Here is a 21,220-nt window from a genome sequence, read left to right as displayed (position 1 = left end):
CTTGACTCCTGTCTCTTTCAAATATGGATCAAAGCCAGCATATAAGCTGAATGTATATGCATACTAGAAGAAAGAGAGAAGCATCTATTAAGTAATCACTATGTGCCAGGCATTATGAAAAGTGCTTTACAAATATTATCTCATTTGATTATCATAACATCTCTTGGAGGTATGTGCTATTATTCCATTTTTTTAAAGTTGAGGAAACTGAGGCAGATAGAGATTAAGCCCAGGTTTACATATCTCATAACTGTCTGAAGTCATGCACATATAAGGTCAAATAAATTATCTTTTTTGATTTCAACTTCCTTCCCCACAATTCTGATTTCATCTCTTTTAAAAATTCTTCCCTCTCCTCACATTCTTGCCCTTTGCTTCATTGTCTTCACAATGGCACAATCACAAAAAGAGTAGAATTCATAAGTGATTAGGAAAGGACCTAGGATCATTCTTATCTTCAATTTATTCATTAAGAGTCAGAAGATTTTCTTCTCTCATGTAATAGATGGAAAAGTACTTACAAATCCAAGATTGGCAGCTTAGACCTAGAGGTTTTGAAAAAAAAAGAAAGAAATGAGTTTGAAACATGTTAGAGTGGTGGCAATTTTGCATTTCTGGATATGATATAAAGGAATCAAGTTCTTTCTAGTTGCAAATGTTGATGTTTTATACTAAATTTATATTTTTAGATGGCTCAAAAAAACTCAAATGAATTGTAAATCTTTTGTTTTCTTATAAAGACTAGGTAGGTATTCCTATTTATGAAATCTTCCACTAGTGTTTTACCTTGGAGCCACAGTATAGCTTAGAGATAACTCTGCATTCTCAAAAATGGTGAATTTAATTGTCCTACTAAGCTTCAGAGGGTTCTGGCAATGAATAGCCATGTCAGTTGTTGGAAGATTGTTAACTTAGCTAATTTTTTATTGGCTTATGGCTACCATTAATGGTAAATTTGTGTGTGTGTGTGTGTGTGTGACTCAAGCAACTTGACAGGCATTATGATATAGTGAGTAGTTAGAGTTTTAGCCCTAGATTTCAGAAGACCTGAGTTTAAATCCTGCCTCAGACACATATTAGCCACAATATCCGGGGAAGCTCTCAATGTCTCAGTTTCCTCATCTGTAAAAATAAAGGAGTTGAATTGAATGGTTTCTAAGGTCCCTTCTAGCTCTAAATCTATGATCTTATGTTTGTATAAACTAATAATGATAAATGATTAAAGCATACAAGATTGTGATCACTATTGATGTAGGCTGTATCTAATTAAGCCATAGATTTGTTAAGTGTAAAGATGTATTTTCCCCTTCTTTGATTCTCATAGTGTTCCATATCAATTCTCTCTTTTAAATCTGCCCCAAACAGATTCAGCATAGTACCAATCAATTATAGATTCTGGTGGGGAGGAGATCAGGAAAATATGTCAGGGTGTGATTTTTCTGTACTCTAACTATATACCTCTGTTGAGGCAGCTGGAATGATGCTGAGAATTCTTGTGAATGGAATGCTTTCTAGTAGGCATTTTATAAACATATTTTCCTAAGTAAATAAAGTCTTATTTATATGTTAATTATTCAACTTCTGGTGTTCTCTCTCTATGAAACTTGGATATTAAAGAACTGGTCAGGGAGGCAGTATATATACTACATCAGAAAAGGCATAGGTTTTGAATTCAGAGATCTGGGTTCATATCTTATTTTTGACATTTATTATATATTTGATTTTGGACAAGTTGCTTAACTTTTCTGGGCATCAGTGTACTTATCTAAATGAAAGGGTTGGATTTGATGGTCCCTTAGGTCCCTTCTACCTCTAGCTCTATGGTCCTGTGATCTTAGCAGTGATTTAAAAATAAAAGCTTATCATGAAAGGAAACCTACCATAGAATGGGACGTATATCTCAGACATAGTCAATGTGTATTAGTTTGTTTTGCTTGATTATTCATGTTTGCTACTAGGGAGGGCTTCTCCTTGGAGAGGGAGGAAGTGATTTAGTTAGTGCATAGTTATAATTCTGGGAAAAAAGAGTCACTGAAACATTTTCTAAAATGCAAACAGAAGAAGGAGAAAGAAGGAAGAAGACTGAGAGAGAAATAGAGTTCTGTTTCCTTTATTCTCATATTCCCCTTCTGGACACTTTGTTGCATTAAGTAGGGTGTGGAACTGATCTGATGCTTTTATACTGAGGCATAAAAGATACAAAGATAAAAGACTTGAGTTTACTATAGCAAATGTGGAAAAATATAGATAGAAAATACCCAATTAGCTCTGCTCCCTGAAGGAGAGTGGACTGTGAGATAATGGATGAGTTTTGAGCATCACTATAGCACTCTGTTTCCAAATTGTAGTCCTTGTACAACTAATTTGATTCAGAAAAATTATTCTTATAAGAGGGTTTATGCACAAGTAGAATACTTGCCCCTGGGATGGGAATAGCACTGGATTTTGAGGTAGAGGCCCTTTATTCAAGTTTTGACCCTGCAACCTACTTTCTATGACCTCACCTCAGACAGGTGAATTGACCTCTCTGGCCTTCATTTTACTTGCCTCTAAATTTAATGGGTTGGACTAAGTGATCGTTAAAGTCCTTTCCAACTCTAAAACTATAATTATATGATCATTCTTAGGAACCCCTCAGTGCATTTTCCTGTACTTGATTCTAGGCATCACTCATGTTGACTCAATCAAGTCATGCAGTGATATATTCTGCCTCATAGTGAACAGGTTAAACACTAAATAAGGCTTCCGTACAGTTCATTTGTAGGTATGGGATTGGCAGGCAGGGCAAGTAAGGAAGCTGATAAGAACAAGATTGGAAAAAAAATTTGGGGAGGAGAAACCTGCGCTATAGTCATATATGTGCTGACTGACTTGAGTATATGTATTTTGCATTTGCTTTGGGCTTCCGCTCACACATTTGATTTTTGTTTTGTTTTGTTTTGTTGAGTGCAATGCCTATTATTACCCAGCTAATCATTTCATGGGCTAGTCTATAAAGACAGCCTTTCCTGTGTTTGAATCCATGTTTTTTGCTGCTGTTCTCATGCTTTTTCTTTATAATGTTTCAGCTCATCCACCATATACCATGTGCTTTAGAGTGAAATTCTACCCACACGAACCTTTGAAGATTAAAGAAGAGCTCACCAGGTATTTTTTGTTTGTTTGTGCATTCAATTCACACCCTCCCTAGCCAGGGGCTCATTTGTTGAGCTGCCAGGCTCTTTTTACGTCTGTGGTGAAATGCTATAACAAGGCATGTGCCCAACCACACATTGCAGTTCGTAGTGTTTCCCTAACACTTAATTGTCTTGGAATTTTTTAAACAGTTGTCGTTGGGAGTGTAATTAAGCCATACAAATGAACAGTGGCTTAAGGGGGAGGTGTCCTTAGAGAACAGCTTACAGGGGGATGCTAAAAATAAATAGAAGAAGAATGTTTCTAATGCAGAGGGCAAAGTAGAACAGCAGGAACCTGAGAGCATCCATGATGAACTAAATCATTCCTAGAAGAAAAAGAGAGATTGACAGCAAGAGCTACTTTTCTCCTCCTAGACTGAGCTTTCTAAATAAATCCTTCTTCTGTGTCCTTGCTCTATCTTTAGTTCCTACCCAGCATAACTCTCATTCCTCTCCAGACGGCAAACCCTTCTCAAGGTCCTTTTATGTAGAAGCTACCTGCTGGAGCCTTGCTTCTAACACACTCCTCTAGCTCCAAGTCCAATATCCTGACCTGAAGTCACAATTTTTGGCTTGGCTACAAGTTGAAGGACATGAGTTTATCCATCTCTAACCTCTTTTATATATGCAATCCAAGTCTCCCATTTTAAAGCTCTGCTCTTCATCACAATGTTTCTGAAAACCTTTCTAGAAAGTGGATCTTTGTAAAACAGACTTTATTTTCACATAGATAAATACTGTAATTAGGAGTTCTGTTACTGACCAAGGTTTCAGTATAAAATGAAATCATAAAATAAATCATAGGTATGATCAGAATACACAATTACAACAAAGATAAAATAATTTATAAACTCATAAATTGTAAACTTTTACAAATATACTGTTTATGCCAGTTATAAAGGGAGTCCAAATATATCACAAGTACACATATAGCCCATAAAATACATTTCTATTATAGCACAAATTTTTAATATGAATATTTTACATGTAAATTAATATTTTAATTAAGTGATTTTCCTCACAAGCTTTGACTTTAGAAGGATTTGGGGGATGATCAGTATATTCCAAATCTCTTTTAAAACTTTCCCAAATTTCTTTTCTTTTACCTTCTATACCAGTGTAACAAACATGGTGACTAGTTTGATAGACTTGTCAGGAAAACCTAGTGTGCATGGACAAATCACCTCACCCTTTACTGAACCTGTTTCATCATTTATAAAATGATAATTATTGAATTTGCTTCTTCTTCTTCCTATTATGTTATATCATAAAGATCAAAAGAGATTAAGTATGGAAAATATTTCCCAAATTGAAAATGTGCTATTTAAATGTTGCCTTTTGTTATCAGTCCATATTTCTTCTCTTACTTCCTCTTTCTTTTCTAGCTACAGTCCTGTGTAAGGGAAAGCAAGTAGACAGCATAGTATAGAAGAAAGAGTGTTAGACTGGGCATTTTCCTCAGATCCTTTATATCCCTTTTAGCACTGAATGAGGAAGGAAGTGAGAAAGAAGTGGACCTGATAGTAGCTGTGAGGTAATAGTGAAATTGACAATTGTTGATTTCACCAGTGTCTGCCCTGCTTGTGTTTCATCCATAGTCTGGATTTTGGTTCCTTCCCTTTCCAGCAGTCAGCTAAGATGGTTGAAGGTTGACTATAGTTGTCAATCTGATTGTGCTTTCATAATTCTCTGTAAATATTCACTGGTAATGATTGACTCTTCTTTATACACTGTTGAATGCATGCTGGATAAATTGGACCTTTTTTAGACTTTAGAGTGAGAATATAAATCAAATTAATATATCTCTGTCCATTTGGGGTTTTTGAAGTTAATTGACGTCCTTAGAAAGAGGTCTTGAGAGACCCTGATTGCTATCATTTTTCAAATTTTTGTATGTTTAACTAGAAATATTATTATTAAATACAAAACTTCCATAAATCAATGGGCTTTAGTTTAAGTCAACTGAGAAATGCTGTTCATTTAGGAGGGTCCTTGATATATGTATACTTATATATGGAAACATATATGCATAGTTTATGTTCATTAAATACACAAAGTCCATTAAAAAGACATATTATATATGCATGATATACAAGCATACTGTGTGTTTTTAATTATGTGAAAATAAGCATATGATAGAGATATGAGTATACACATATGTGTACACACATATCAAGGACCTGCTTAAGTGCACACCATGTCTCAATGGTGTTTGTAAGCTCTATAGTCTCGCCACTGAGCGTGAACGCCGACACCAGGCCACAACCGCACCTCCCGTAACAACTGGCGTCCCATGCCCCATGTGCCACCAACTCTGCGCCTCAGTCTTTGGACTTCAAAGCCACATGAGGGTACACCGTGGATGAAAACGCACAAAGACAATTGTCATTCTCGGTCACCAAGAGACTACTACTAAGTCATATACAGTATATATGAACGTGTTTTAATGGACATGAAAGGCAATTTGTTAAATAAGTAATGTACAATCTGAGTGAGAACTAGAAAAATATATTTCAGAGCCTTATTTTTGGGTTGGCATCAGTTGTTTATATTTAAAGAGCACATATAAACAACATACATATTGTTAATGATTTGTTGTTGTTATTGTTAAACTTTTTGTTATAGGAATGGGGTACCAGGCCTAATTTATCAAGAAAAATGTGAAATTGATCTTAACTACTAAAATTGTTAAAGGGGAGGAAATGAATTATACTTATTTTAAAACATTAATTCTTTATGAGATACCTCTTGACTTTTTAATACATATATGGTTTGGTTTTGTCTTCTTGGGTCTTAGTAAAAGAAGAATCCATTTGAAAATTTTCAGAGGTCAGGCTGCAGTTGTGAGATTTTGGGCAAGCAATTTTGTATTTGTATTTGTTTTATATTTTTTTGTATTTGTATTTGTTTTATATTTACTTTACTACTTTGTAAGACAAGCAGATTGTAGTTGAAGATCTTTAAGAGCTCATGAAAATCTCAAATCATATTCTATGACTAACAAAGAGGATGGATATGTTATTTAGGAGTAGAGAACATTCTGCATCAAAGTGGATATCACTAATGACCTTTCCTGAGAGCTAAGCATCCTGCTACTTATTAGAATTAGAATTATATCTGTCCAGAAAAAGGAAGTTTCAGGAATGGAATATGATTATTAAGAATAATGCAGAACTTCTGTCAATTAGGGATGCTTAGCATTTTAAAATTAGAATAGTCTGCATTTTGTTACCCAATTCTGTCCCAGACCTTTGTGGGTGACTAACATTTTGGTTAGATCATATTGAGTTAAGTATCTTACTTGTGAGAGGGAGGCTATTATTGTCTTATTCCACAAGGACCATGTGAGGAGTGAAATTATTGAGAAACTCTCAAAAGCTTTGAGCTGATGAAAAGAAATAAGTGCCAACCTTCCTCATGCTGTAAGGATAAGGACCACATTCAAATCAAGAAGAGATGTGTCAACCATTATTTTTACATCTATAAATTATTTTTTTTAATATGAAAGGAAGTAGAAAAGAAAGGAAAATATGCTTTTGTACTTTCCCCCAAAGTAAATACCATCAGTTTGGAGGATATCTAGTGTATTGTCCAAATGGAAAGTCTCTAAAGATGAGGAGGACCTTCACATGCTCTTGTTTACATGTAACATCATCCTGATTACATCAATCCCTGGGACATTTTTGAGTGTCTTAAATGAATTCATAATTACTCAAGAGTTTGGCCTAATTATCCACACTATAAAAGTCAAGTAGCTAAAAGATGTCTGTTGAGATTATGATATGCAAGTGAATACGTAGCATTCATTGGCTCATGAGTACATAGAGGTTGGACAAACAGCAGATAGACTATGATGAGCTCATGACCACAGAATTAAACAAGAAGAATAAAGCAAGCAAGTGCAATACTTTGCCTTATATATCTTTCTGAAACAAAGTCCCTTTTTAAAACCTTTTTAAAACAACGGTATTTTTCTGGTGATACTGTTATGGCTGAGACACATAGAATATCATATCCTCCAAAGAAATAAGTTGTTCAGGCCCTTGTTGAACATGAATAAATTGCAACATATTACCAATCAAAAATAATATGAAAAGAATGCACTTAGAGGGAGATATAATAGAGGAGGAAAAAGTGGACTAGTGATATGCCATGGTGGAAAGAATGATAAATTGGAATCAGGACCTTGGAACTCATTATCTCAGGACCTCCATTTCCTCATCTATAACATGAAGGGTTTGGATTTAATTATCTCTCAGATCCCTTCTAACTCTAACTCTTTGATCCTATCTAGGGAGAATGAAATATAATCTACATACTAATGTATTTCTTTTCTCCTTCCTTTTTCCCCCTTCCTAAAACTCTCAGGACAGAAGCAACTCATCTTCAGGTTCTCTTCTTTTCTTATTTAATTCCTTCATTTTTCTTAGGTTCTGAAAGGCTATTTGTTTCTTCTTCCATTATGAGAATATTAGCACTTCATTATCTTAGGTATTCTTCTAGTTATTAAAATGAATTTGCCTAAGTTTCTCTTGGGTCTTATGTTTGCATTTTAGAGTTCTTATAAAGCTCTGTACTTTTTGTCAGGAATGCCTGAAAATCTCTATTCCATAGAAAATTCCCTTTTCTTCCCCTAAAGGATTATAGTCAACTTAGCAGGGTATATTATTCTTGGTTGCAAACTTATATTTTTTCTTTTTGGAATTTTGCATTCTAAGATATTTTCTCATTTAATATAGAAGCTGCCAGGTCCTGTTTGATTCCAAGTTTTGTTCTTTGGTGCTTGAAGTTGTTCTTTCTGGATGCTTCAGGATTTTTTTCTTTGATATAGAAGTAAGGTATCTAATGTCAGGTACCTATAAGGTAGCAAGCGAGGGAGACCACTAGGTCTGAGTGGAAACAGAAAAGTGATGCTTGAGCTAAATGGTGGAGGAAGAAAAGAACTCAATGAGGCAGAGGTAAAGAGGGAATGCGTGCATTCCTGCCTTACATGTTGCAGGTATACAAATATCTCATATCTGATATTGTTCAGCCTGTGTATGATTATATCCATAATTTAAACACCATTTTCTCTAAGCTATGTAACTTTTTGACATCTATTTAACCTCCCAATCAGTCCTTAACATAGATCAAAAAAGCACGAGTGTCACCAATCAAGGCCTTTCCAAAGTAATTCATCCTTGTGTGTTTAGTTTATTCATTTAGACTTCCTGCTAGGGTTTAAACATTTTTTTCTTCTGAGTTCTTGTTATATATCATGATGATTTCTGAGGAGGGTTAAATTACATTTAATTAATTTTAAATTTCATTAAATAATTGAATGAATTTAAAAAATTAAATTGAATTTTTCAGTATTAAAATTGACAAATTACTTAATTTGTCTTGGCCTTCTTCATCAATAAAATGAGTGGATTGAGCTAAAAGAACTTAAGATCCTTGAAATGCTCATTTTTGTTTTCCTGCTATGGTCAGAATAGCACCAATGGTTAGTAGGTAGTTGTTAGGTCAGGAAGGAGGTGTCAGAAAGAGATCAAAGATAGAGCTTTAAAAAAAAAAACTTTACCTTCCATCTAATAATCAATATTATGTATTGATTCCAAGACAGAATATTGGTAAGGGCTAGGCAATGGGGGTTAAGTAACTTGCTTGTGGTCACACACTAGGAAATGCCTGAGGTCCGTTTTGAATCTAGGACCTCCTTTCTCTAGTCCTGGCTCTCAATCTACCGAATCAATTAGCTACCCCCTAAATAGACTGTTGTTAGTTATTTTGGTTGGGTCAGACCCTTCGTGACCCCACTTTGTCTTTTCTTGGCAAAGATATTAGACTGGTTTGCTAAGCTCCTTTTACAGATGAGGAAACTGAGGCTAAAAGAGTTACGTGACTTGCCCAGGATCACATAGCTGAGGCTGGATTTGAACTCAGAAAGATGAGTCTTTCTGACTCCAGGTCCAATGCTCTATCACTATACCACCAAGTTTGCACATAGTAGATGCTTAATAAATATTCCTCACAATATCCCTATGAGTTGATTCAAATCTTGCTCATTAGAGGCAGTTTTAAATACTGTTTCCTCTTCACAAAATCCCATGTAAGTCAGAAAAAGTCTCCATTTTCAGAAAGAAAGAGATTGATTTTGGTATAATAGTTAGGAAGCTGCCACCAATGAAAATTCTGTGGTTACTTCCATTCCCTCCCCAAATGCCAAAGTATTTATTTGAGTTATGCTGTGGCAGAGCAGTAAAAAAAAATAGCTTCTAGCTTGCAGGGGAAGCTTGCGAGTTCAGGAAGTTTTTAGTGTCCAGCACTGGAAATGATCTGGGGAGTCAAACAAGTCTTAAAGGACTGGGAGGGAGTGCTCAAAGGTCAGGCAGCCAAGAGTTCTTTGGTCATAAGGCCAAGGAGTTAGAGTTAGAGTTATCAGTCATTTAGTCACTTAGCTTTTACTGTCTATTCTCCTGTGTGCCAGGGGCTGTGCCAAGTGCTCTGAACTTTAGATTATCCCACCCTACTTAGTCTAACAAAAACAGGAATGTCTACACCCATACTTAAGGATTAAGTATTTAGTAGGATGGCCTATGACAGACATGTGCTAGCAAATGACAAATCAGAAACAACTGACAGACCCCTGGGCTGTCCTAAGTCAAGCTTAAGCTACCATTGGTACATGTGAGGTACAGGAAAGTGATATAAAAACCGTCTATATATTTCGTGTCACTTCCTCTCTCTGACCTCTTTGGCGGCGGAGAGGTGGCTGGTGGCAGCGTGCTGAATGTTTCAGCATCTTGGTGTGGTGACTGTTATGGTCTCGATTTAGCAGTGAGTTTTCCTTGATACCATACTGGAGAAAGCTAAGTAGCCTAGTTAGGTGAGGCATCTTTACTGAGCTCTCTCGGAGTTTAGGCTGATTCTTTCTCTTTCTCTTCCAAATACTATCCTCTTAGAAAGCCACTAAACTTCTTCAGAGACCTCGTGGCAGAGGACTTTGAAATCCCCCTGGCACAGGCCAGGTGGGAGAAATCCTATACTTTTCCCCTCTCTCTTCTCCTTAATTCCTTCCCTCTATGTTAATTAAACCACCATAAATCTCCAAACTGACTTGAATATTTTATTTGGGATATTCCCTGGAGACCAAAATTAATTTAGATTAGGTCACAACCCTAAAATTATCCTTACAGTGCTAGAGATACAAAGAAAGCAAAAAATAGTGCTCTCAAGGAACATGCAGTTTGATGGGTCATACAGCATGTAAACAACTTTATACAAACAAGATATATCTGGGATAAGTTGGAGATAACCCACGGGGGAAGTCTCTACCATGAAGGTTCTTCCAGAATGGAAATGAGTCTGAGCTGAGTTGAGGAATCATTTGCCCTTTAATCTATCTGATTAATTCTTGAGTGCATGCCACCCAGACTCTTCAGGTGTTTGGAAGGGATATTTGCAGCTAAAAGGAACATTGTGTGTGTGTGGGGTCCTCCTATTTATCTTGATTCTGGATGAAACAAAAGAACTGTGAGAGCTTTGGACTCAGAAGGTCTGGATTTATGTTCTGTTTCCGATGCTCCTTCTGACTTTGACAACACTCACTTTACCTTTTCTATAGAGAAGATTAGACTCCGTAGCTTCTGAGACCTATGTCCCTTACTTCTTTAAAACTGTTCTTATTATTATGGTACCTCTTATTATGATCCCTGTGGTTCTGGGGACAGCTGAGTGACTCAGTGAATAGAGTGCTAGGTCTGTTCAGGAAGATTGATCTCTCCAAGTTCAGATTTGACCATAGACACTTACTAGCTGTGTGATTCTGGCAAGTCACTTAATCTTGTCTGCCTCAGTTTCTTCATCTATAAAATAGGCTGGAGAAGAAAATGGCAAACTACTCCAGTATCTTTGCTGAGAAAACAATGAATGGGGTCACAAAATGTTGGATACAACTAAAAAAGACTGAACAATTACAAAATGATTATGGGGGACTTTATGGTGGAACTGACCAGTGATCCTCTGAAAGCACACTTTGATGCACATAAAATAAAATCATAAAAACAATAACTAGAATTTATATAGTGCCTTAAGGTTTGCAACATAGCCTTATAAATATCATTTCACTTCATCTTCACAATCACCTTGGGAAACAAGTGCTGTTATTAGTCCCATTTTACAGAAGAGGAAACTGGTTAAATGACTTGTCCAGGGTCACACACAGTCAAGTAAATGTCTTGGATGGAACATGAACTCAGGTCTTTCTCAACTTCAGGTCCAGAACTCTATCCACTCTGCTACCTACCTACCAAGCCCTGCTAGCAATTTGGAGAAATATCCCTTGATGAATCCTCTTTGGGTATAAAAGTGTCATTACATATCCCTTTATTTAAAAAAATGCAACTCCAAAAGAAATACCTGCTTGAATGATGGGTAATAACTCATATAGGTAAGAATTCCACACATTTAACTTTTATAGCTTATCCTCATACTTTAAGCGTAGCAACTTCTGAAAGACTTAGTGTAGCCATTTATCTTATATGGCTTGTAAGCATTATCATCATTATCACTGGCAAATACAGTATTAAGCTCTCATACACAAAAGGAACTAATGAATTAGAAAAAAAAATGGACAGGGTATGATCAAGGGTGTTCCATCAACTCCCAGAAATGACAAGGAAAAATGGACCACCTCTTATGAACCATTGTGTCCGTACTTTTCTGTCCTGTTTTGTTTAAGATAATTTGGTGCAGAATGAATTTTATAAGTCAAATTATATTTTTATAATAGTAAAACATTTTTAAAGGAAAAATTATTTTTTCCTATTATTATTATTTCCTATTTAAAATGGAAAAATAATTCCATTACATTCTGAATATAACTCTCTCCCATCTCTGACCTACTGAACTTCCCTTTGTCATAAGAAACATAAACAACATTCCACACTTGTTATCTTCCATATTGCCAAAGAGGGAAATGCATAGATTCTTTATATATGTGTGTGTGTGTGTGTGTGTGTGTGTGTGTGTATACATATAAAAATAATGATCATTCTCTAATTTCTTTTTGGAAAATATTTATTTTCTTAAAATACTTTTCTGAAAACAAAATACAAAAATACATCTGTTCAAAGTCAAAACATGTATTCTGTTCATCAGTTAATGTATAGCTAGCTCGGGGACTAAATATAGCAAGTCTTCAATTTATATGCCCAAGCTCAGATGGGTATGCCCCATACAGACAGATTGACAACCGTAGCCCACCTTCTCCCTACACATTGCTGTCTTTCCCTTCTGTAAACTTCACTGAGTGCTTATATTTTCACCCTCAACCTTTCTTCCTTATTATTTCCCTTCTGCCCTTGCCAATTCAATTCAGAACTAGCAAGGAGTAAAAGGAATGAGTCTTGGCCTTTCCTTAAAATAGAAAGAGAAGGATAACTTTTACTCCTTTCTCAAACTCCTTCTATCTTTTCTCTCTCCCCCCCAAATCTCCCAGTCTCTTCTGACAAAATGCTCATACTAGGCACCAAGGCTGGGTTTTCCTTTGAGTTGTATTTGAATCATAACTTTAGTATGTTGTGCCCTCTCTTTCCCCCTCACCAAAGTTCCACCTATTTATGTGCTCTTTACTTGAGAAAAGAAAAGCTGAGTTTGGTATGTTGGTGCTATTTCATTGTTATTGTTTGTAGACAGTAAAAACCGTTAAAAAAATAAAAACTCTTAGAATCAAATTATGTGTTTGATTCAAGGATAGGATGATAAGTTCTATTCTAACATAGACACCAAAATTTTTGTCAAGTTGGAAACAGAAGGATATTTGTTCTTTTGTTTTTAGAAGATAAAACTAAGTGAAAACCTAGAATAGATGCTGTAAATGGAAAAGAACTGAAGAAAAAGGTAAAAAGATAACTATAGTAGCCATAAAAACTGGTTGTATTGCTCATGTGGAAAATGGAATAACTATTGTCTTTGGAGGAAGGAAAGTTGAGTAACAAAACTAACAGCTTCATGGGTGGGATTATAAGAATGGCATTGGGAAGGAACAATGCTCTTCAGCCCTTTGTTAATGTGAATAATCCAAGAACCATAAATAACTTAGACTAATATGATCAAGTATAGCCAACTCTCATTGACCCTCCTACTCACTTCTAAGGGCAGTGAAGGGTACCAAAACTATGGTCATCTAGCAGAGTGATACTGTGGGACAACTGACATCTTGAATTTCTGACCTTTAGTCATTCTACTCATTTAGCTATGGAATGAAGAAAAGTCTCTCTTTCTCTTCTTGGCTTTTAGTATTATTTTAACTTCTCTCTTCTCTCTTCTCTTCTCTTCTCTTCTCTTCTCTTCTCTTCTCTTCTCTTCTCTTCTCTTCTCTTCTCTTCTCTTCTCTTCTCTTCTCTTCTCTTCTCTTCTCTTCTCTTCTCTTCTCTTCTCTTCTCTTCTCTTCTCTTTTCTCTCTCTCTTTCTTTTCTGTCTTTTTTTTTTAAACATTACCTTCTGTCTTAGAATCAATAATAGCAAGTTTCAGTTCCAAGGCAGAAGAGTAGGAAGGATTAGGCTTTTGGGGTTAAGTTACTTGGCCAGAGTCATATATTTGAACCCAGGACTTCCCATCTCTAGGCCTGGCTTTCTATCCATTGAGCTACCTGCCTGCCCCTTATTATCTTTCTTAACAAAACAGGAACTAAACTGGATGGCTGGCACTGACAGTGCTTGCTTAGGAAATGTTCTATCACTTCCCACTTCTGAAAATTTTTATATTTAAAATGTAGAGTGACTAGGAAATAGACTGACAAATTTTCAGCCGATCCCATCAGATTATCATTCCTGTAATCCCTCTGTGATATTTGTCTAGTGACCCCAGTGTGGTGTTTTGAGTCATCCTGGCATAAGAGTATATGTAATCCTTTTTAAGGTACTTATTTGTTTGAAGAGCCACAGAGTCACGCAATAATGGGTCTGCTCATACTCGAAGGTGTCACTATCTTAAAAAGGCTCCTGCAATTTCAAAGCTAAGGCTGTTGCTTTAGGGTGCCATGCTGTTTTGTGTGGACTCATATCAAACCTCAGGAGCTGAGCCAAGCTCTCCAGAGGCATAAGTTGAAATGGTCTCCTTTGAAATGACGGCTATAATCACTAGAGATTTTTGGTGTTGAAATATTTGACCCCAGAGGCTCAAATCTTGAAAAATGGGGTATTAAGCCAGATTTTCCTGGCTTTTTTGTCTGGCCACGCTCTGATTATATTAAGTTTGGATTTGTTAGAAGCTGATTAACTCTTTCAGCCACAAGGGGCCATTCACTAAGTGGATGCCTAAAAGCATATTGTTAATGGTGGCTGATAAAATAGGATTGTGTGAACCAGAGAGCTTTTACTATGGAAAGGACAGGGGATAGCATTCACTAAGATGAATAAGATGTGTGCTTGTTCTCAGAAGAGTGTATGGGGTGCTCAGGGAGGGGTAGTATCTCTGGTATGGAGGGCTTGTAGTGCCCTCTTAGGGCAGCTCTCCAGCCTCTGACCCTCACCTGACACCCAGCTCTCACTTGTGGCTCCCAGTAGCTGCTAGCATGTGGCAGCGGCTACACCCCGGGCAATGGCTTCGACAGGCCGGCTAAACCTTGTGAGGGTAGCCATCGGGTCATCAACCCCTGGTGAACTAGGGCTTTGCTCACCCAGCATGTGAAGACTGCTTTGGCAGAACAGGCGGAAGAAACCAACAAGAAGGTTCAACGGCTGAGAGGGCGACGCAGCAAGGCACTGTGGAGTGCTTAGGGTGTGTTGGAGCACAAAAGACAACACGGCCATCCAATGCAGCTGAGGAAGTCTCCAGACGTAACGACTTTTCATGTCACTGGACCCAGGCTTCCAACGCTGAGAGAGTGGGACTGTCTCTGTGCATCGACTTTTCCACTTAAATCTCCTTCACACACAAGTGTCTTTGTGCACACTAAAGCACACAAAGACAATCGTCATCCTCGGTTACAGAGAGACTACTACTAGTACTACTACCCCCCCCCCCCAGGCCTTTTTTCTATTTGAAGGACTGAATTGAAAGTGGGTCATAATTTCATCTCATCTTGCAGATAGCTCTGAGGGTGTCTCATCCATTTGTTGTATATGAGTTCAGCTGAATGAATGGAGCTGCCAGGGCCTTTTGGGAGCTTTTCTTAACTCTTGGCTGGCTGGACACCATCATCTGTTCTTAGGAGACTTTGAAAAGGCAGAGTACCTATTATCTGCTTCGGGAGCCCAACAAATCTCCTTAACACGAACTGTTAAGCTATTCCCAGTCCACAAACATCTCAATCCCATCGAGTTAAATTCTTGTGTTTTGGGCTTGTTGTATCTGAAATGACTATTCAAAAAATTGCACAACTCCAGTATGACAAGTAAATGAAAAAGCTGCATTTTCCCCCCTTTTGTATTGCAGGTACCTTTTATATTTGCAAATTAAAAGAGACATTTTCCATGGCCGTCTGCTATGCTCCTTTACAGATGCTGCCTACCTAGGAGCCTGTATTGTTCAAGGTAAGTGTATGAACCATAGTGTGGTTGAAAAAGTCATTCATGCTCCCTTGCCTACCTCTCCCTCCCCACCATATCTGTTGTCAGTTCAGAAAAGAGCACAAGGCTGGAGAGTTCTTTTTCCCAGAATTCATTCAGTAGCCCTTACAGTCCTTGTAAGTTATGCATGAGAATGCTGAACCAAAGTGCAGTCAATGACTGACAGAAGGCCAGGGCCATGACGACCCTGGAAACCTTGAAGGCATCATTCCCTTTGAGGACAGGGCTTGCTGCCAGCAGAATGTTCTTCACCAGTTACTTCTAAAAGGCTGAGAAGGGCCCCGAGCAGTATTCTAAGGATCTGTAGTGCCTCCTAGTGCTCTGGCACCTTCTAGGTAGGAGTAGCAACACTTTACAGTCTTTGACTCCTATTTGGGACCTGCAGGGGAAGTGGCCCAGAAGGATACGATCAGTATCCTCCCTTTCGCCTTTGCCCTTTGCAACTAGCAGGGTGATTCTGTCAACTGTGGCCCACGGGATACTCAGCCAGATTTTTCCAGGTTCAGTGCAGTTAGGATATTAAGAAGACCAATCAAAATGGTTGCTAGCTGATCTAGTCTTGGCCCACAACTCTGCCTGCTGGTTTAATTGGTAGAAGGAGGGAGAAGGTTGTTTTTTCTTCACTTTATATTTTCTTGTTCTTATAAAACTTCCTGGATCCTAGTTAGGACCAAATTCCTGAATGTGACACTATAGCGTGACCATAGAATACCGATCTGGACCACATGAAACCTCCCTCCCAGACCAGGGCTATTTGTTAAAAGGGCAGCTAAGTGGTACAGTGGTTAGAGTGATGCCAGGAAGTTTCATTTTCCTGGGTTCAAATCTGGCCTCAGACACTTAATTTGCTATATGGCCATAGGCGAGTCACTTAACCTTGTTTGCCTCAGTTTCCTCATCTGTAAAATGAGCTGGAGAAGGAAATGCCAAACTACTCCAATATCTTTGCCAACTGGCGACTCCAATTGGATTCACAGTCAGACATGACTAAATAACAACAAATTCTTTTTTAAAGCTATTACCCTTTGTCCTAGGAACAACTCTTAGGCATAAGGGCAAAGGCTAGGCAAATGGGGGTAAGTGACTTGCCCAGAGTCACAGAGGAAGTACCTGAGACCACATTTGAACCTAGGTCCTCCCAAATCCAGGCCTGGTACTCTATCTACTTGCCACCTCCCAGTCTCAATGAATTTTTTATTTTATTTTTTTATTTGAAAGATTTTATTTAATTAATTGATTTAGAATCTTTTTCCATGGTTACATGATTCATGTTCTTTCCCTCCCCTCCTCCTATCCCCCTCCCATAGCCAACAAGCAGTTCCACTGGGTTTTACATATGTCACTCAATGAATTTTTTAAAAAATGAATTTATTCAACTCTGCTACTAATGGCAATGCAATGATCAAGAACAATTCCATGGAACTAATGAAAAAAAAATGCTATTCACATCTAGAGAAAGAACTCTGGGAGTAGAAACACAGAAGAAAAACTTATACTTTATCAGTTGGTTATATGGGCATGTGATTTGGGGTTGTGGTTTTTAAAAGATTATTACAAATATGAATAATATGGAAATAAGTTTTGAGTAATAAGATATATATAAACCATTGGAATTGCTTGTCAGTTCTGGGAAGGGGGAGGGAAGGGGGGAAGGGGAGAACATGAGTCATTTAACCATGGAAAATTTTCTAAAAAAATAATAAAATAATGTGAAAATGAACAAAAAACCCCAATAATGTCTCTTTGGATAAGATGAAGAAGTAACCATCCTCTCTGCCCAAATTTCTCTGATAGAAGAACTAGAATATCTTTCCTTTCAAATGGGCAGCAATTATAGCCCTCTTTTTAAAACCCTTACCTTCAGTCTTAATACAAATTCTGTGTATTGATTCCAAGGCAGAAGAGCAGTATTGGCTAGGCAATGGGCATTAAGTGACCTTCCCAGGATCATACAGGATCTGTATGGAAGTGTCCGAGACCAGATTTGAACCCAGAATCTCCCATCTCTAGGCCTAGCTCTCAATCTATTGAGTCACCTAGATGCTCTGATCATATACTTTTAATTTTTCTCTGAACTGAGCAGATGGATCCCCACCCAATGGGTTTCTTAGAGGAATTCATCAGGAGATGTCCTAGGGTTGGAGTGGAGGGGTTAAACGAGGGCATCATACCTAGAGAATCATTTTTTTCTTGATCAAAAGCAAAGTCATGTTTAGTTCATTGAGTTTTCTGCTTAGGAATGAGCAAGCATCGGGGTATCTAGAGAGAAGAAAATGGCATCACACTCATCTCAGGATTTCCCCTTGAATGTTTTCTTTTTTGCAATGAAAGAAGACTGAGGGAAGCCAGTCTTCGGGGGATAGTGATGATCTATTGCTATGGTGATGTTTCCTGTGGCTAAGCGAAGGGACCAACTTACCCATCGTTCCCTAGAGTCCAAGTGAAAGATCGCTGCAGGGTCAGTCTGGGAGGACCCAGGTGATCCAGTCTCATGAAACAGGAACCTTAATGAAATGTTTATGAGCCTAGGAAAGTGTGTGTGGACTCCAGAACTGTAAAATAGCAGAGACGCTGAATATTCCTTGGAATAGCTAATTTTGTGTCAATTAAAGCCCAATTTGCAGACAGTACTTTGCACGTATACTGGCTCCACTATAAGGAAGATGCAATAGTGATTCTGCTACTAAGAGAATAGCTTAAATAGTCTTTTCAAGAGTATCACTTACACAGTCACCTATCCCATTCTTTGAGGAAAATCTCAGTCAAGTTAAAAAAACAACAACCTGATCCTCAGCGGCTGTTATAGCTCTGAAAGGAATCCTGAGGTTCCCTCCAGCCCTTTCTTTCCCCTGGCAGCAACTGGAGCATCAGTATCAAATTTTGGCAGCATTGATAAGGCTCAGAAGTACAGGACTAAAGTGGTGGAGATGTATTTTCATTGTGAGAAATAAGAGGTCTGCTTCTATTAGCCCTGGAGCTGAGTCATTTGGCAACACACATCTTATGGATATGGTACAACCCATGAAGATGCTTCATTGGAGATGTTTCTTTAAAGTTGCTTCAATTCTCAAGAGCTTGAGAGATGCTACACGTTGCAGATACATTGTGTTCAAGAGAGAATATTGTTTAAGTATGTTTATAAGTTTAAAATATAATGGGCCCTTGTTTCAGGGAGACCCTTAGAGGCATTAAATGCAATGAGCAAGTTCCTCAAAACCATCCAGGTCAGTGTGGAGTAGTGGTTAGAGCACTGCACTTGGAGTCATAAAAGCCTGAGTTCCTATTCTGCTTCAAATATTTACCAGTGAGACTCTGTGCAAGTCACTCAACCTCTCCCAGCTTCAGTTTCCTCATTTATAAAATTAAGAGGTTGGACTTAGTGTCTAAGCCCCTTATGGAAGGAGCTTGTTATCTGAGCCTCATCTTTTTCAGTTCTTGGCCCAATTCAACATCTGATTTCATTTAAAAAAAATGATGAAGTATCTGCCATGTGCAAGTCATTTTGGTAGGCATTGGTGATACACAATTAAAAAAAAGGAAAATAATTCATCTGTAATGATAGTCAAGATCCATATACTGTAGGACCAGCTCAATAGACTGCCCACTCTGCTGGTCATCATTGTCTGGACCATAGGCGGATTTCTTTCTCTGAATGTTGCAGGGCACACCGAGGGCAGCTCACTATTGGTGGATGCCATTTCTTACCAATGGAGGAGTGATGTCAGATATCATCAAAGACATTATCAAAGATATTATTTGGGGCAGAGTGGGGCAGCTGGGTGGCTCAGTGGATTGAGAGCCAGGCCTGGGGATGGGAGGTCCTAGGTTCAAATCTAGCCTCAGGCACTTCCTGGCTGAATGACCTTGGGCAAGTTGCTTAATCCTAGTTGTCTACCTCTTACAACTCTTCTTCCTTAGAACCAATTTACAGTATTGATTCTAAGATGGAAGATAAAAAAAAGGCATATCAGAAGAGAAAAATAAGATGGAGCTGGCCTGTTGTGAGAACAATAAATTACATTCATAATGGAGATAGCTGTGTTCTCCTTTATATTCACAGTATATGTAGAAATCTAGACAAAAATCTTAGTCAATAGTTAATGGTCTTTGTGTGTTGTTTTCACCCATTATCTTATAAGCTATTTGAAGCAAGGATTATTTATTATATTCATATCTCTAGCACTGTGGTGGTGAACCTATGACACGTGTGTCAGCGCTGACACGTGTAGCCATTTTTGATGACAGGGGGCCTCATTCAGGCTCAGTGTGCCTCGGGGCCTGAGAGCTGTGTGCCTGTGACTGTGGCCATGCCCTGGCTGGGGAAGGGAGGGACAGTGTGCACCAGATGGCTGGGGCATGTGGGGCTCCTGTGGGGGTAGATGCTGCTTTTGCAGCACCCCTGGGGCCAGTTGGCTGTGGTGGGGTGAGGCCAAGTTGGGCCAGTGGAAGACTGGATGGGACTCCAGCCCATGTGCCAAAGAGAAGTGCCTAGAACCCATTACTAGACACTTTTAGCACCCTGAAAAATATAGCAATGGCTTTACTCACAATTTTTCCCTTTATATACTTTTGTGAGACCTTATTCTCAGCATTAAATAATATCAAAACCAACAAAAGAAACAGACTGACAGATGAAGTTGGCTTGAAGTGTACAAAATACCAACCTTAAATTGAAGATTTAGCCAATGAAATTCAGCAATAAAAAAGTCACTAATAGGCAGATTAGTTAAAGAATTCCCCCTCCCCCTGACTTATCTTAGTTCATGGCACCCCACACAAATTAAATAATATCAAGACCAACAAAAGAAACCAACTGATAGATGAACAAAGAAGTCTCTAAGCAGGTAAGTTAAATAATAGTTTTTGGTTTATTAAAATACAGTTATATATTACAATTATACATTTTTGTTATTTAAACTATAAATATCACAAAATTATGGTGCTTTTTTTTTTCTCAAAGTGACAGACCACCCTAGATATACTTGGTTTTTTGGCAAATTTTGACACACTAAGCTCAAAAGGTTGCCCATCACTGCTCTAGCACTTAGCACAATGTCTGCCACATAATAGGTGCTTAATAATTGTTTACTGATTTCTAAAAAGTAGCAAAACTTAAATAACTTAAAAGTGCACTAAGATTTTTGGGATACCCTGTAGTATGCCAAATTGGAGAAGTATTAAAAGTGAACAAAGAAAAAAAATATCTTTATTTCCTTGTCATCAAGATAGTTATTATTCCAGTCAAGATTTTATTGTCTTTGGGAAGATGAAAATGAATAATTAAAAATCCAAAATCTAAACCAACCAATGAAGATTTCACAATGTATTTATTTATTTATTTGGGAATTGTTATCAGCTCACCAAGAACAAGATCAGAATAGGCCTTCTAAAAGGAAACTTTGCTTTTATATTCAAAAGGATACATACGTTTAGAAGAGATGTCCCCTTTTTTTTCTTTGTTGCTGATTTTACCAAACATTAGCCCTTTT

General features: G+C 37.8%; 1 protein-coding gene across 1 annotated transcript in view; it reads left to right on the top strand.

The window, feature by feature from the left end:
- FRMD3 (FERM domain containing 3) overlaps positions 1–21,220 on the top strand; it is a 339,234-nt gene that overhangs the window by 219,085 nt on the left and 98,929 nt on the right. Inside the window, exons 4-5 of the mRNA XM_056806290.1 lie at positions 3,069–3,147; positions 15,598–15,847. Of these exons, the coding sequence (XP_056662268.1) occupies positions 3,069–3,147; positions 15,598–15,847 (329 nt within the window). The remainder of the gene's footprint in view (positions 1–3,068; positions 3,148–15,597; positions 15,848–21,220) is intronic.

The sequence above is a fragment of the Monodelphis domestica genome, chromosome 7, assembly GCF_027887165.1.
Source record: "Monodelphis domestica isolate mMonDom1 chromosome 7, mMonDom1.pri, whole genome shotgun sequence".
Classification (NCBI taxonomy): domain Eukaryota; kingdom Metazoa; phylum Chordata; class Mammalia; order Didelphimorphia; family Didelphidae; genus Monodelphis; species Monodelphis domestica.
This window is presented reverse-complemented; position numbering and strand designations above follow the sequence as displayed.